Source organism: Caretta caretta, chromosome 3, assembly GCF_965140235.1.
Source record: "Caretta caretta isolate rCarCar2 chromosome 3, rCarCar1.hap1, whole genome shotgun sequence".
NCBI lineage: Eukaryota > Metazoa > Chordata > Testudines > Cheloniidae > Caretta > Caretta caretta.
In genome coordinates, this window is record NC_134208.1 from 107,134,181 (window position 1) to 107,151,889 (window position 17,709).

Genomic DNA, 17,709 nt, shown 5'->3' on the forward strand with positions numbered 1-17,709 from the left:
GTCAACAGAATTATTACTACTTTGGTTGACACAGCAGGGATTACTTTGAGAATTTAATGGAAAAAGCAAGAAAGTGGGAGTAAGACAACCCCATAAAGCAGGTATTTTTAAGATGTATTTTTTTTCCTGTTCGTGAAGTTTGTTATATCCCATACATGGTCATAGTACCCATTAAATAAGCTTACTTGATTTAACAAACAATGGTATAAATATTACATTGCACTAAGTCACTAAGCTCTGTCCATGCTAACAGTATTGTTTCCGTAATACCTAATGTACTGCAAAAGGAAAAAAAGTGACAGACAAAGAGCAAATGATCTAAGATAAATATGTAGTGATATGGGGCAAGAGTGTTTGTCCCTTTTTTGGAGGAGATGTGCATAATGTGCTCATGGTTTTGCCAAATTTAATCAATACTTTTGCAACAATTAAAATGTCACATGTCAATTTAACACTTGTCAGAAATAATCAGAAACTCTTCTTAACATGACTATTACTTACATGTATTTCATTACTTCCTAACTTTTAGAAGATCTATGTAAACCTGTGAAATACTAGATCCAAGGAGATTGTCTAAATTGTTGAAGTTTACTTTCCTTTGTCTTAAATAGAATGATTTGTTACAAGAAGATTACATTTAATCTTCTGTTAGTGCACATTTTAACATACAAAGTTAAACTGTGAATCTCTGTTCCAGGACACTGTTTCCCTCCTGAGTTAAACAAATTATTTCTTTATTTCAGTGAGTGATTTAGCCATCAAGCCATTTAACTAGGAATCTCAAAATTAATGGTGGTGAAGATGAAATATTTCTGTGTGTGCAGAAGCTATGAATACTGTAAAGTACATTTAAAGCTGTCTTCTATAAAAAAGTTATTAATTCTGGTACACAGTAAAAGATTTCTAATGCATGGAATTATGTCGAAGTTTACATTTCCAGATATTCACCTGAGCAACAGATCTTGATGTATTTGTACTCTAGGAGTATTGTAAGGCAGGGTCTGAGTAATAAAACTCCCATAATAAACTACTTTTTGAAGATTGTAGAATTTTGCTTAAAAACTCATAAATTTTTCTCAGATTGGGATCTCTTTTTTACCGGTTTAAAGTTACAGGAGTGCAAAAATAATTGGAAGCTTTATTGGAAGGCTTTATTCTCCACTCAATTTCTCTAAAAGGTTTCCTTAAAAAAAAAAAAAAAACTTGTTTAAAATCTCTGATATAGACTAACTGTACTTGTTGGCTTCCAGACATTTTCTATATTTTGAGATTTTTTTCCAAAGCAGCTGCTAGATTCATGAATTCATTACTTTAATTAAGAAATTGTACATTCAACACTTTAATTCATAAGTGCCTGTTTCCTGAAAATCACAACACACAACTCTTTTGTAAATGGTATTTGTAGTTGAATATTAGATCATAACTTTCTTGCATACCAGTAATGCAAAATATCAGGTGATGATTTTTGTATTACAGTATGATGTGCATAGTCAAATAGCCAGTGCTCAGTTCAATAACATGGGGATAGGCCCAGATCAAAATACTGGATCTCCAAAACTTGTGTGAAGCTTTTTATATTATCATCTGAATTTTGTATCTTGGGGTAAGTCTCCACTGATAAGTCTGTTCATGGTTTTTATAAAGTAAATATTCAGTCTTGAAGTCTGAACTGTCTGCAGCGATGGAAGTCAGTGTAATTTACCCAACTCTTGACAATTCACCCCTGCATAGGAAGTCTCTGATTAAATATGATGGAGAGAGAGTTATTTTAACACTTCACACTGGAATTGAAAGTGTCTAACATACTATATGGTATTTTGAAGTTTGTATAGAGATCTGAAAAAGTAATATGCATTAAAGCAATATTTGCTCATGTCTTCAATACACATGCCTTAAAGTGTACTGCCAAGCAAAACCAAGAGTTGCAGTTTTGCTCTTTTCTGCTTTTTTATGGTTTCTCACATTAGGAATGACACGTCATTATTTCCTTCTCTTTGCTGGAAAATCTTGGCAAGACATTTGGCAGACTTGAATATAACTGTCAAACCAGACTGGCAAGTGAGCTGCAACTCTTCTTCCTTGAGGTGGGAACTGACAGTGGATGAATTATTGGAGTTGGAGAGTCAGTTTGATGTGACATCACTTTCCAGGTCCTCATAGTATTTTGCCAAAGTCCTCCAGCAAAGAGAAAATTAAGGATCTGACATCCCACTTTTTTTTTTTTTTTTAAACAAAGTGGGACCTTTTGCCCCTTTAGAAAACACTTTGGGCATGTCTATAAAGTAGCATTCTGTACTTTGTCATTCTCTTTCTTAAAAAAAATATTATTTGTATAATGACAAAATGGCACATTACAGAAAATGTCTGCTTAAAACTTTTGGATAATGTCTCCTTTCCTTAAGAAATGTGTTTCCTGTCCACAGGAAGGCTTATGCACCTCTATGCTATTTGTGTCGACTGCTTAGAAGGGGTTCACAAAATTATCTGCATTAAGTGCAAGTCCCGATGGGATGGAAGCTGGCATCAACTGGGAACCATGTATACCTATGATATTCTGGCAGCCTCTCCCTGTTGTCAGGTTAGTATTATGCATAATAAGGTGAAGCTCCAACTGACGGTAAACAAAGCAAAAGTTTTTGTGTCTATTTTCCCTCCTTCCTCCTGAAATCCCCTAGTTTAAGAGCACAAACCAGCATCACATACCAGAGGCCAGACTAGATGATCTAATGGTCCCCTTCTTGTCTTAAAATCTATGAAATTTTCATGTGCAGGGGTCTGCAGGAACAGGAGGTCTAAAAAAAATTAGACACAAACTAATGTAAACCATTGGTGCAGGGGCTAGAATGAAGATACATTTAAGAATAATTTAAAATGCATTAAACCTTGATGCTTAGATTGGAGAATCACAACAAAATATCTCATGCAAATCAAGCTTTTGCATCACAATTCATTTTGGGATTATAGCAATGTAGTAGCAAAACTGCAATTACTGTTAAAATAGCACTTTTATTCAAGGTCTGGTCAGTTGTTTTGAACTACGGCTGTTTTATCAAGGGGTAGTCCAGGTGAAAAGGCAAAAGTAATGGAAACGCTTAGAGATTTTCTGTGCTCAAAGAATTCCCCTTTCTCTCTTATCTTCAGAATGAGTAAAGTGAAGTTATCCTGCAAATCTTCAAATTTTGAGGAAACTTGGTTTTGACTTGACTGTAGTCCAGTTTATACCTTAGAGAAAATCTCATGGAGGGGACAGAATGCTCAGAATCATGCTGTGTGGAGGTGCAGTTGCTGCAGATTAACGTGTGGTGAAGTGATTTGATGGACTGGAGATGCTCAACACCTTGCAGCCGTGGACAGTAGTTCGTAAAATGTTAATTTCTGGTGTAACGCTGAAATGATGATCCAGTAGAGGTATAAGAGTATGTCTACGCTGGAAACTTCAAAGCGCTGCTGCGAGAACGCTCCCACAGCAGCGCTCTGAAGCGCGAGTGTGGTCACACTCGAGCGCTGGCAGAGCTCTCTCAGCGCTCCTGGTAATCCACCTCCACGAGGGGATTCGCTCTCAGCGCTTGGAGCCTGTCTACACTAGCACTTTAAAGCGTTCAGACTTGCTGCGCTCAGATTTTTCACACCCCCTGAGCCAGCAAGTTAGAGCGCTGTAAAATATAAGTGTAGCCAAGCCCAAAGTGATACTCCATTGATTAATTATAGGAGTCACACCAAGCAAGTGCTAGGGGAGTCTGTTCAGCAAATGGCCTGGGGGAGGGGAGAGGAGAAACAGGTTGAGTCAGTTCAATAAGTAGCTCTGTTGTATTCAGATGAATTCCTCCCAAATGGGGATAAACCTTCATGCATTGTTTACCCAGTTACCTTTCTTTCCTGGGCAATGTCTTTGTATTATTACTACTAAGGGCTTGTCTACACTGGCAATTAACAGTGTTGCAACTTTCTTGCTCAGGGGTGTGAAAAAACACCTCCCCCGAGCGCAACAAGTTGCAGTGCTGTAAAGCACTGGGAGCTGCGTCCCTTGTTGAGGTGGGTTTTTTTTAGAGCCTCACAGCGCTGCGACCACACATGTTAAAGTGCTGCCAGTGTAGACTAGCCCTAAGTACCAACAAGTTGCTTATCTCTGTAGAAGATACCAGGGGAAGACTGTCCCTGCCCTGGAGACCTTGCAATCAAAGAAACCTTGTCAGAGCGCAAATGTTCATTAGCTCTCATTACTAATGCGTATGTTTAAAATTAAAAATAAACAATGGTAGGTAATAAGAAGAAGAGAGTTGCTGCTGCTGCTGGAGAAGATGAGTAAACATCAAGCTTTGTAGTTAATTGGCTCCCATAGTAGCAGCTACAGTAAAGAGCGCTACCTCACAGTTTTGTGCACTTCTTAAATTGTGAGCCTCTCTTTAAATAGGAAGGTTTTTTTTAAACGCAGTATTAAGGCTGACATTTTGATCTTGCAAAAATCAGGCAATTTAGATTGTTTCACACTTTCATCTTAATTCTTGTTCCCTATGTGTGCATATTACAAGAGTCTTAGTTATATGATCAGTGGGCAGTGTGAAAGTACTTGGTAAGCAATTCAATATAATAGAATACAAAATGATTAGTTTTCAGTCACCTAAATTATTAGATATGTTCATCTTTGCTACTTCACCTACAGGTGTGTTGCATGACCATGTAACAGAAGACCCTATTGTAAAGCATGTGTGCAAAGGGGCAGAGTTAAGATACATTATGTAAACTAAATCTGAATTGCCTTAAATTATTTTAACTGAAAAGTAGTATCTGGTACCTTATTCTAAAAAATCTCAGAGCACAACAGTGATGGACGAAGTGAAACTTTGGCCAAGGAGATTATTGCAAACGCATGTTCCATCAAAGAATGCTTTGGAATCTTTAGCTTCTAAGCAGATCAGACACTGGCTTTTAATGTCCTCTCAACCTGAGTTGTACATAAATGAATTAAGATCTCTTATTGAAGATCATTACTGTTTTTTGAGATGTGGTTTATGTTCAGAAGCACCCATTAGGCTGTCTTGTTAAGGCTCTTGCAGCTCAGACCCCACCTCCATACCTATCAGCCCTTGTTTCCTCCTACACTCCATTATGGACTCTATTCTCTGCTTATCTTCTCTCCTCCCACTCTTGAGTCTGTTTTTGCACATTCCCTGCTGTGCTTGCAACAGCCTGCTGTTCTGTTTTTGTCAAGTGGCCTGCATTTTTGCACTCCCAAATCTCTCCTTAAGAGTCACATATTTTACCCAGCCGTCTGTTGCTGATGGCTCTGTCTATTCTCACCCTTACATTTACAGTTTGGTTCTCATCTATCCAAATAATGTTGACTCCTCAAGGCAAGGTCCTGTCTAATAGGAATTTGTAAAATACTTTGTATACTATATTGCTGTACTATAGTAATATCTAACTCTTACATAGACTGTTAATGTTTAAATATATTTCATCATGCACAATACTTTAAAAATACCATATCATGATGCTGAAATACCGTAACCTGTAAATCTGTTAATTCATAAAGATTAAAATGCTGATACGCAGGATAGTCAGATTATGTTTAAATATAGGAAGTCTAAACAGCATCACAATAATAGTTTTTAACTATGTAGATTAAGAATTGTATGGCACAGACTTAAAAATTCCTTTTCTTTTTTACTTCAGCATTTAACAACAGCACATAACAGCGATAATGGTGTGAAGGGTTTGACTTTTATTTTAGGGATTAATAAACACAAAACCAACATATGTATTTACACAGTTGGAAATTCTGCTTGATTGACCAGTCAGAACTGAATTCCTCTCAGTATTAGGAGTCAAAGGTAGAACTATATTTCATTTTCACATAGGATAAATTGAGGTTTTTTCCCAATGTCTCAAGAATTCAGAAGTTCATTAATAACATCCATACAGGTAAATGTAATATAATTATATTATAATGTACTTTCTGTAGATTTTCTAGAATGTTAATTTACAAAAACTCAGCAGAACTTGCTTATTCCTATACTTTAGCTCATATATCCTAACTATAGCTACTGTATGAAGTGGGAAATCCACCACCATCTATAGAACTTACTAGCATGGACTGTGCTCAGTTGGGATTCCCTGCTTAGATGGTCTCTGACCAAATTAATCATACTATGTTATCTGAACTTTTTCTTGCTTCGGTCATTGCTGTGCTGTACTTAGTCTAAAGATGCTGGCTTACTAAAGAGTTAAGGTAAACACATCATGCCTCAGCAGTTCTCCCCAGCACACTCCACCCCCAACTGAAATGCACACAGGGTAAAATTTTCAAAAGTGCCTAAATGATTTAGACACCTCAGTCACTTTTGAAAATAGAATTTAGGCATTCTTGTTAATTTTACCCTTAAATTAGTCCACCAAAAATCTGGAAAGTCATGTGATGATGCCAGCCTGATGAAAAAATGTACTTGGAAGGAGGAATTGAAGCAACATTTGAAGCCTTATCTAAGGAGCCAGGTTACCATCAGCATGCAGATGAGTTACCTATTTGATTATCGCTTTGCACTCAATATTGCAAGGGGTTTCATTGGGAATTGAGGTGTTCAGTACTTTTGCCAAATCACCTGAAGGCATTCCAGTGAAGGAAGTTGCCATTCCAGTTAAGTAGTGGCCCTTGCCATCAAATCTCATAAGCTATACTTTCCTAATCAAGCCTGTCCTTAGGAAAGAGAAATGGATTGTGTGAGGTGTATTCTCTTTGTCTATGGCAAGGGTGGAAGCAAATTGGAGTGTTTCACAGTGTTTCTGTCTACTTTTTGACAGGCTCGACTGAACTGTAAGCACTGTGGAAAGCCAGTAATAGACGTACGGATTGGGATGCAGTATTTCTCTGAATACAGCAACGTCCAGCAGTGCCCCCACTGTGGAAATCTAGACTACCACTTTGTGAAGCCATTCTCTTCATTTAAAGTTCTGGAGGCTTATTGACGAAAGCTTTGCTTTAGTAATAGCTATTTTATGGGTATTACTACTTTATTAGACACCTTTTTATAGGATCCATTCTGTGACAAAATTAATTTCTTTTCTAACTGAAAGAGCAGCTTCTTTGTGTGTCTATGTACATATAATATTAATATGTATATGCGTGTTACTAAGACCTGGTCCTCCTGAAAAGATTTCAGCAAAGGGTGGAGGCAAGGCAACTAATGCCAAGAATGGGGGAAATTTCAGCTTAAATGGTTTGGTTTTAATTTTTGTATCATCACAGAAGAGCTTAAAGGGGTGGAAGGGTTTTACAAAACAGGATGAGACCCATTTGGAAATGGAAGATTTTGTGGGCCCACCACCTTTAGGGCTTGGTGAGAGGGGAAATCTTCATGAAGGACCCAATCTTGTTACCACTGAATTCTTTAGGAGCTTTACCATTGATTTCAATGGGGGCAGGATTAGACCTAAAAAAACCCTTAAATTATACTGGCTGGTCTGCTTTCAGATTCCCAGAATTGGGTAAACTAAAATATTGTGACGAGTGAATGTAAATCTGTGCCAGAAAACGTAACCTTAGAAACCTTTTTTGGCATGGTGTCTTCCTGCAGCATATATCTGATATGAGTTACCCTCACTGACAGATTGTATGGAGATAGTACTGTTTCCACCAGTGTTGTAGTTTTAGCAGTCAGGTCAATTGTTTATACAAAAACAAGCTTGAGATTTTAATACACTTTATTTAAAGTTATTTGCTTTGCAAATATTTTTAGAACTTTGTTGTGATGCACAGAAGGAACACATAGGAAGATGTGGTGCATTGCAAACCAGTTATGAAGGGGGGTGTGTGTGCACATGTGTGGTGGGGGTTGGAACTTTAGACAGCATGCCTGAGGCTGGTATGACTGCCTTGTAAAGAGGATCTTGAAAAATATGATCTGGGCTGAGTCAGATCTGTGAGCACTGTGAGGTATTTGTGCCATATTAGTATGAGAATGCGTCATGACTTTATTTCAAACGAAGTTTAGTACATTTGCTGAAATAGCTATTGCACCTTAGTCTTTCAAAAATATGTAAATCCAGATATTGTCCAGTTGATTCTGAGGACTTGGAAACGATGTGTATTTTAAAAAAGTTGAGTGTAATTCCTCTTTACATTCCCACATGTAACAGACTATACCAGATAATGAATTGGTATCAGAGGGGTCGTCTCCATAAAGTTTGCCAATGTTCTCTTTCTTTGTTTCCCTATTTTTCTTCTGTGCAAGAATTTAAAAATAAAAAGTCTATTACTTAACTTAGATTGATCTTGAGGAGTCTTCTTCATAGCACATTCATCACTATGGTGTCTGTTACCACATTAAAAAAAACTAACAGTGTTTAAGTGGTAAGGCACTGTTTATACAACAAAATATGGGTTCCCCCCATTATAATGTTTATTGCAAGTATGAATTTAAAATGGCTTTGATATTCTGCATGTCCTATAAAAGAATGCAAAAAACATACAACCAAAGTGGGCGAGAAGCAAAAGAAAACTGGTGACCTACTGTATTGACTGTTTTTTCTACCTGTTTACAAAACAAAACATACACCTGGTACTTGAACTCTGTGCCCAGGTTATTTAGTGACTGATTTTGTATTCACAAAGAAACTCAGTGCATATTTTTCCTTTCATGAGGCTATGGCTTGGACAACAACACTATAAAGTTTTGTTGGCATAGCTATGTTGGCTCGGAAAATGCTGGAGGGGAAGAATCACACAGACACACAGCTAGCCGACATAGCTATGCTGGCAAAACAACCAGTTTAGACGCTATACCAACAGAAGCGGCCTTCAGGGAGATGGTATAGCTGCGCTGGCAGGATGTCGTCTTTTGTCCTCATGTGCTGCATCTCAGTAGGGTTCTTTGCTAGCATGACTATGACTGATAAAGGCTCTGTAGTGTAGACAAGACCACTGTCTTCACTGCAGAGTTTTCTCCTTTCAAGTTAGCCTCACTCGAGTGAGAGAGCCCTCTCTGCAAAATATAACTTGCAGAAAGGTTATGTTAGCAGCTGATGCGTTATGCTAACTTAAGCTGTAGCCTGAATCCCGTGACAGGCCAGCCAACTTGAGTTAAAAGCATTTGAGTTAAGGGTTTGTGGGTAGATGAGTCTAGAGTTATAATTTAAGTTAACTCCTCAGTGAAGACAAGCCCTCAAGACATGTAGAGCGTATTTTAATACACAGGCGCCACCTGTGCACTCAATGACTAAATATTTAGTTATTTCAAATGATCTAGCATGTGTGCCTGAAAGCATTATTAAAATCTCTTTAACTGACTTGATTGTAGATGTAGTCTACTGCACCCATCTTTGCATTTTGGTGATCTAAAATCATGTTGCAATGAGAAACTGCTTTAAACATAAGGAGAGGAACAGAGGGCACTTAGATTGCTGTATCATTCAATATTTGGGCCAGATTCTTCTCTGCCTTGAGTCTCGTGTGGTCATTTATACCAGTGCAAAGTTGGTATCAAAGAAAATGAGAATGGTAGCATGCTATACCTGCTTTTCACTCACTTTGCAAAGTGACTATGCAAGGGAGTGGAGAATCAGAGTCTTGGTTTCTTTGGGGCTTTCCTAAATATTCCAGTTAATATGTCTGTCTTTCAATGGCTTAATTTATGTATGACAATCTGTAGCATGAGTACAGGCAAAATATGACTGGCCATTTTTAAAAAAGGATAAAGGTATGACAAAGACTGTACAAGAAAAGGAGGACTTGTGGCATCTTAGAGACTAACAAATTTATTTGAGCATAAGCTTTCGTGAGCTACAGCTCATTTCATCGGATGCATACAGACTAACACGGCTGCTACTCTGAAAGACTGTACAGTATCTGCAAAGCAGTGCCAAGAACTCAACAAACAGTGTGATGGGATAAAGCATGTTTAAGGTCATCTTGAAAGAAAGTGTTCAGAGGACTGTAGGTGGAACTGTGTCCAAGAAAATAAAACAATTTAAGTCTTGAGAAACTTTTTATTTTGCTATTGAATGCATCGATGCTACTGCTTGAAACAATGCCTATTTTCTTATAAAAATACAGCTTTCAGGTGGATGTTAGCATCACATGGGTAAAAAGTATCCTTATTGAAAGCCAACTGAACTATGAAAATATTCCTCTTACCCTCCCCTGCAAAGTAAATTGTCCCTAATTTGTAGAAAATGCTTTTTGTGCTTCTTGATATAGTGAGAACTGGATCTCAAGTTACGTTACCTAAAGTTGTATTTTGCTTAACATGCCAACTCAGACCTCAGTCTTGCAATCTAATCTGTACAGGCAGACCTTTTTGCCAATGCAGACTTCAGCTGGGCTCTGCACATGTGCAAGGATCCAATTATAGGGTTGGGATCCAATGGTGGCTTTTAAAATATACATTAAGATTTAAACTGGAGACTTAAATTGATTTGCTTTGCATCTTGGTGAAGGGTGGAAAATGTCTTGAGCTTTTAAATGTTTCAACTAGGAAACAATTTGTCTACTTTAAAAAGCTGGTTGCTTGGACTGTCTGGCTCAAGTCTTCCTCTCTGTCCCCCTTTTCCTCCACTGTGGTCTGCTTAAAGTGGTGCATGTGAAACTTGCATTCGTAAGCCATAATACAGTCCATTGACTTTTGGAGGGTCATTCTGCTCACTCTATAGGTATGTCACTCGTATGCATAGTGAGGACATGTACTCTTTATATCTACAGTCTCCAAATGAACTTTCCAAAGGAGATGCTTGCATTCAGATAAATTTTACGTTGCATATATGCAAATTAATTTTTCCATCAATAGGACTTCTAAAACCAGATTTTGGTACATGTAATTAACAAAACAGATAATTTTACATACTAAAATGTATGATATCTTTCAACATGAACTGGGTGAAATTCTTGTTTTATCTGCTGCTACAAAGCCATTTTAAAAGATGCAGTACTTTGTACCCTATTGAGCTAAAAATACAGAATTTGCTTTTGTCTAGTAGTAATTAGTCTATAAAAATTAATTTCTAAGGTGGTTTAATTGGAGGAATAAGTCAATTTCAGAAAATGTATTCCAACGAGAGGGAGACATTTAACCCAGTTTCTTTAGTTTTATACTGCTCACTTTACTGTATCAGGTAACCATGGACAAATACATTGTGATGTCACCATTAAAACCATTTAAAAAACAACAACTTGTCAGTAAAGGTTTCTTTTAGAGACATTTTTAGAATGCACTTTTGCAGAGGGAAGAATATGTATATAGCAAATTAATGTTGATATTAAAATAATTGGTTATGATATTGTTTGCGTGTGGTGTTACAGGATTTTTTTTGTTGCAATTTCTCTGTATTAAAAAAAGAAATAAATTCCAGAAAGCTAACTGTGTGAGGTTTTTTTAATGGTTTAAATCATTGTGGTGTGCATTTTGGGCCATTTAGGGAATAATTTAAACTAGCTTTCTCAAAATGTATTAACACTGGACAAAAAGAAAAGGAGGACTTGTGGCACCTCCTTTTTGAGGTGCCACAAGCTTTCATGAGCATAAGCTTTTATTTGAGCATAAGCTTTCATGAGCTACAGCTCACTTCATTGGATGCATCCAATGGGGGGGGGAAAAAGTCAGTCACTTTTCAGAAATGAGTAGTGGTGGGGAAGCCCTGGAGTATTCAAGGACATAGTGACATTAATTTTTTGTGACAATATCAATCACTGCATAGTGACTAGAAAGGTAGGTTTATTAAGTGGGAAAGGAGGGCATGGAGAAAAGGGGATACATCTCATTGGAAAAGTGGGAGTCCTATTCCTAGGTCCCCTCTCTGGAGCCTAATGCTACAGTATAGCAAAGCCCCTATGTGCTGTATAAACTATTCCATTTACAAGTGAGAATAAATAGCATGCAGCCTATTAAAGCCTTATTTGTTCCTCCATCTGTTGATGGAACTGCCCCTCTGGTGCATGTCAGGGAAATAGGAAAATCCTGCACTGCATTGCCAGCCAGAAAGGGTTCTCTGCACTGGGACTGAGAACTTTATCTCTGAAATCATGTTGGGAGGAAGCCCAGGTATCTTCTTGGTCCCCACATCAGGTTGGTTGCCTCCTGGCCTAAAATGCAGGCAAGTTATACATGCGCATTTTAGCAGAGGTTTCTGTAATGAGAATTTTCCGCCATTTTATGCAACAAATAGGAATTTCAGAATGGAGAGATGCCTAAAAAACTCCAAGACCTGAGTGGGATACTTGAATGAGTCAGGTTGCTACAAGAGAGAACAAGACCCTGGGGGCTTACAGAAGATAGGACAAGGAAGGTCAGAAGGGAAGATAGGCACATGACCCCTATGGGGCAAGCATAACCTATTGGCTCAGATGGATGTGATGAGAATCTGAAACGAGAGACTGGGTAGTGAGCCAGCAGAAAAATTGTCCAGTCTTAAATTTTGGAGGCAGATGTTGCACTGAGGTGATGGATACAGAGGTGGCACAATGATAAGAACCCTGTACATCATCCAGCTCCTGAGTAAGGAAAGATGTACCCATACATTGGACTAACGTATGGAGTATTTGGAAAAAAAGAAAAGAAAAAGGAATACAACAATAATGAATCTGGAATTATAATTTAAAATTTTAGAGAGGATATTAAACCTCATGCTCAGGGCTTAAACCAATCTATTATCTGGTAGAGACAGATTATTCCACATCTTCCTACTGCAGGGTTCTTACCCTTTCTTCTAAGTCACCTGGTGCTGGCCACTTTCAAAGACAAGATGGTAACTAGATGGACCTCCGGTTTAATCCAGTAGAGCAATTCCTATGTTCCTAAAGAGTAATTGTTATGAGACTACAGAGGTAGGCTAGAGTCACAGGGGAAAAAAATCCTACTGTTGCATGATACAGTAGGTAGTTAAGTGGGGGTGGTGTAGGTAAATTGGGTTAGAAATGTGCCTGGCCTCATGTTTCTGCTGGAGGCATCCCTGATTGTATTAGAGGAGAGGAATAAGCTATTGAGGCTGCATATGCGTGTGGGGGTGTGTACCTAAAAATACAGGTCCAAATTTCACACAGCTATATTGGTATTTGATTACTGTTCTGACAGCGTTCTATGAAATCTCTTCTGTTCATTCCAGTGCTTGTACAGCCTAGCTATATACATCAAAAACTGGTTTCTTTTTAAGATGCAGCCAATATACTTCATCATATTGACTTACTGCATTTAATTTAGAATACTTTTGGCCTTAAGTATGTATTACTCATAGATTTTTGCAGCATATTCTTTCAGTCAGCAATGTCCCAATTTAATAGGACATGCAGTGCAAACTACGTTTGCTGTTTTAGTGTATTATTCGCTAGACACAGCCTGATGCTTTAGCTGTTACACATCTGAGTAATCCTTCAATGGGACTGATCATGTGAGTAAGGCTTGCAATATTGGGCCAACCATAATAACATTAGAAGCTTCTCCCTGTCTAAGGTAGGTTTTCAAGAAGGAACTCATCCTCCTTATCCTCACTAGAGTTCTGATTTTCTGTGGTCCGGCCTGGAGTGCATGTATTCAAGGGTTTCTACCTGGGTCCACTTGCATAATTTAACCTGAAGCTGCAGCCTTTTGTTACACCTACAATGCATTGGTTTTGTTTTGAAAAAGACACAAGTGTAAGATCCATCCGACTGCTTCTGCATCACATTTTGCCTGCTACGTACCAACGTAGCAACCATTTTTTAAAAAATAAAAAGCTCCAATATGACATTTTCAAAATAAAAAACAACCATCTCACTGGTTATCCTGATAGAATTACTGAATAATAAGACACTGTTGCTCTATATAACTGCACTAACACAAGAATCAGAGCTGTGGAACAGAGTCCTGGGAGATACAGGTTAATCCAACCATAAAATCAAGAAGACTTAAATAGTAATAGTGAATTGCCAAATAACTCAGTCCTGCTTGCTTTCTCTGTCTGAGCTTTTAGACATGTTGGGCTGAAGGTGCTTAGAGACTAACCTATCCACCTTGTTTGGAATTTGATTAAACATAGGCTAAAGTTAATTGCTTAAGACTGGCTCCAGGAAACATCACTCAGCTGTCAAAAGCAAGATAAAGTATATACTGTTTGCAAACAGCAGAATCCTCACACTGTGGTCCTTTCTTTTCCACGTGTTTTGAAAGGAGAACTATATTAGTCACATATTTCTCAAAACACACAGGATAATTGAGGGCACTCAGCAAGTCTCTGCACGGGACCCTAGCCTCTTGATATCTCCCATAGGAACTGTAAGTTTCTGGGCCACCCAGAATTCTGACTGTAGAAAGATATAGGCTAGATCTATTCTAAAGTTTTGTCAATATAGCTATGTCAGTCAGGGATGTGAACCCCGCCTCGGAGCTGACAGAGCTATGCCTGCAAAACCCCCATTATAATGACAGCTATACTGAGAGAAGAATTCTTCTGCCAGCATCATTTGAGGAGATGGTGTTATTATGCTGACAGAAAAACTCCTCCTGTTGTATATGCTGTATCTATGCTTGGGGGCTCTGCCAGTATAGGTACAAAGCAGTTGTAGGGTAGATGAGGCCTAAGACGTTGAAGAAAGTAACAAAAGTCAAATACCTTTTATGACAATGAAAAAAAAAATGTTCCTTTAAAGATTACAAGCTCTGTAACCAGGACTTTTTCTTTATACAAGCTGTCAAGGCTGATTCCCCACTCTGGCACTTCGAGTGCAGAAGAGGACGGAGGGTGGGGTAGGGCGCAAAGATTCTAAAAATTAATATTGGCTACTCCATGCTTGTATTAAACTCCCAAGGTTACAGCTTTTTTCTGACCTTGGATGCGTAGATGCTGCTACCACCCAAGTGCAAAAACCCCTTTGAAAACCCAGGAAGGTGCACTTCGGAATTCCTTCCCGGGGGGGTATCCTCAAGCCCTTTCATCCCCGCTCCGGGGAAGAGCTGAGAAAGAAAACAAAGGAAATCAGCTGTTGCCACCAGCTAATTAAACGTGCACAAACCTCTTAGGATACAAAATTCCAATCCTGTTCTTAAAAAAGGTAAATTTTATTAAAAACAGAAAGAAAAATATATCTGAAAACTTAGGCTATTGCTAGATTTAAAAAGAGCAAATACAATAATTAAGCATTAAGAAGGTTTTCTTGAGGTCCAATTTAAAGGTTACAAGCAAAACAAAAGCATTTGGGGTGAGCGCAGAGGAGTCCACAAGCCATAAAGAAATAAAACAGATAAACTTAATCATGTCTTCCTAGACATTTTCTGATCTACTTACATATCTGGGGTTTCAAATGAGTAGTTTCTAGGTATGATGTGATGATTTTTCATACCTGGCCCAAAGCTTTTTACAGCATAGTTCCAGCCCTATCCCTGGTCTCCGGGAGAACAACACAGACAGACAAAGGGGAAGTTTTTTCCCAATTTTAAAAAGTTCTAGCCTTCCCATTGGCTCTTTTGGTCAGGTGCCCACTCCCTTTCTTTTAGCTATGGACTTTTTAACCCTTTACAGGTAAACCAAGTAGAGAACAGCTACTAACAGGGGTTTTATAGCTAACTGGCTGGCTGGACGTCCATAAAAAGGAGCTACCCCTTCCCCCTTCATTTATCACACAAGCACTAATTAAACGGCTAAATTCCACTTCAGTTTTAGGCTAGAGATTTTTCTGAGCAGCACAGAAGTCCTCTCTACCATTGGTTAATGTTTCCACTATGGATATTTGACGCTATACAGACTGTGATGGACAGGCAGCAGAAGGGGAACAACAGAAGATATCAACACCCATCAGTTATGAGTTTAGTATTGTCGCTAGCAAGGTGCAGGCCAAACAGTACATTTTGCTGAGTACGAAGTAGGGCCAATTCCTGTTCTATGTTGCATGGGTTCACTGACTCTAAAGAGGAATTACCCACATAAATCCCCTCCACAGCAAGAAAAGTGTCAAATCGGATTTGTAAAGTACAGGAAGGAAATTTGGATGAAGGCACACAGCAGAACAAGACAGAGGACTTTACAATTAAGATCTCAATTCCCTCGGTGGGCTAATCCACAATGGAAAGTTAATTAAGGGAGGGGCATTGATTTTCATTTGGCAGAGTGAGCAAGAGCAGAGATTAGAATTTCAGAAAAGGCAGGGGAGGGAAGGGATTTATACCAGGATATTTTATCAGCTACTTTAGTATTCCTACAAAATAAAATTAATCTTGGGAGAAACTACTGGCAAGTGACAATGTGCCAAATTCAACCCTGGATCTTTCCTGGAATTATTGGCCTTGGACCAGGGATGAGTTTGTCTTGATAGCATTAGGCACAACCTGATAAAAGTATGTCTCAGGATCTTGAAGGGGTTGTGGAATCCTTGTGCTTAACTCAGTTCATGCCAAGGAACATGACTGCATTCTATTTAGTTTCCACATCCTGCATGGTGGTATTGCCACAGTATTACTTGAAATGTGCTAATTGCATGGATTTTGGCACACTCAGTCTGAACTTCTCCACTGAAAATGCACTGGGATCACCAGCTTTGGCAGGAGAGGTGAGTGTTGGGTAGCCCAGCTCCTACTCCTTCTGGGACATTGCCACCAACGGATCCATTGATTTCAGTTCACTTGTCTCTACTGCCAAGTCTGCCTAACTGTAATACCATGGAAGACTTTACAAACCAAAGTACTTTTTTATGGTATCCTTTTCTCCCCCTACCTTACCCCTTTTTTGTCTGTTATGTCTAAACTTAGTTTTGTAAACTAGGGCAGAGGCCATAGGCCAAATTCAGAGGGGATTCAAAGCAAGCCTAAAGAAGGTACGGATATATGTTGAGTGAGTTACACTTTCTTATTAATAAATTGTAAGCCTGGTCCACATGAGAAAATTTGTACTAGTTTAAATAAACCAATTTTAAAATGGATTGATTTCAGCAAGGGTTAAACTGGTTTTATTGTATTTATATCAGGAGGTTGCAGCTGCTTAACTAGACCAATTTAAATCTGATTTAATTAGACCACTGCAACTCTTCTCATAAAGACACGGTCTAGAGTCACTCATGGAGAGTCACAGGGCTAAATTGTGAGTGAATGTAAATAAATTAGAGTACATTATACTAGCTTTGGCTCCTGTACAGCTGTCTACAAGTGCCACCATCTCTAAAGGATTCTGAACTGGTCTCCTTTACACAGCAAGGAGGCAGAAAATTGTGCAGCTCCCACCCTGGCTTACCTTGCAACTTCCAGTTCCTCAGATCATGAGTGTCCTTTAGAAATTTGTCAAATAGCTGCAGGTAGCCCCCAGGGGGCCTAAATCCCTTCGTACACTAGTGTAACCCCATTCACGTCATTGGAATTACACCAGAGTAGGAGATCACAATCAGGCTAATGAAGTCTGAGTGTAAAGGTGGACAAACCTGTATGAGTTACTAACTTACACATGACCTCAGTTAACCCCCCCCCCTTTTGTGTATGCTACAAGGCACCTCACACCCTTTAGGTGCGTGCTAAATAAAATTAATTAATATTAATAATGAATAGTGATTTTTGGCTAAGTAATCTGTTTCACTTCAAAATGGAACAAAAATGCTCTATTTTTACATAATTTCAGTAGATTTTTTGCTGATTTAAGTTATAACAAAAAGGCCATTCTTAATAAAAGCGTCACACAGAGATTTGCACCAAAATAACTGGGACTCAAGCCCAACACTCCATTTTCCACATGGGGAAACTGAGCAGAAAAATCAGTTTGTTTGTTCAAGGC

The 17,709-nt window shown here is 38.5% G+C and overlaps 1 protein-coding gene across 2 annotated transcripts in view; it reads left to right on the forward strand.

Annotated features, from left to right (window-relative positions):
- Positions 1-8,261, forward strand: part of HECA (hdc homolog, cell cycle regulator) — a 40,649-nt gene extending 32,388 nt beyond the window's left edge. The window contains exons 3-5 of one of the 2 annotated variants that reach the window (XR_012667680.1): positions 2,424-2,578; positions 3,142-3,356; positions 6,799-6,863. Coding sequence is in view for 1 of the 2 variants with exons in the window: in XM_075126780.1 (XP_074982881.1) it covers positions 2,424-2,578; positions 6,799-6,963 (320 nt within the window). In the remaining variant the exon portion in view is untranslated. Of the gene's footprint in view, positions 1-2,423; positions 2,579-3,141; positions 3,357-6,798 lie in introns of both variants that reach the window. The other variant, XM_075126780.1, reaches the window with a different exon arrangement.
- Positions 8,262-17,709: the final 9,448 nt, after the last annotated feature.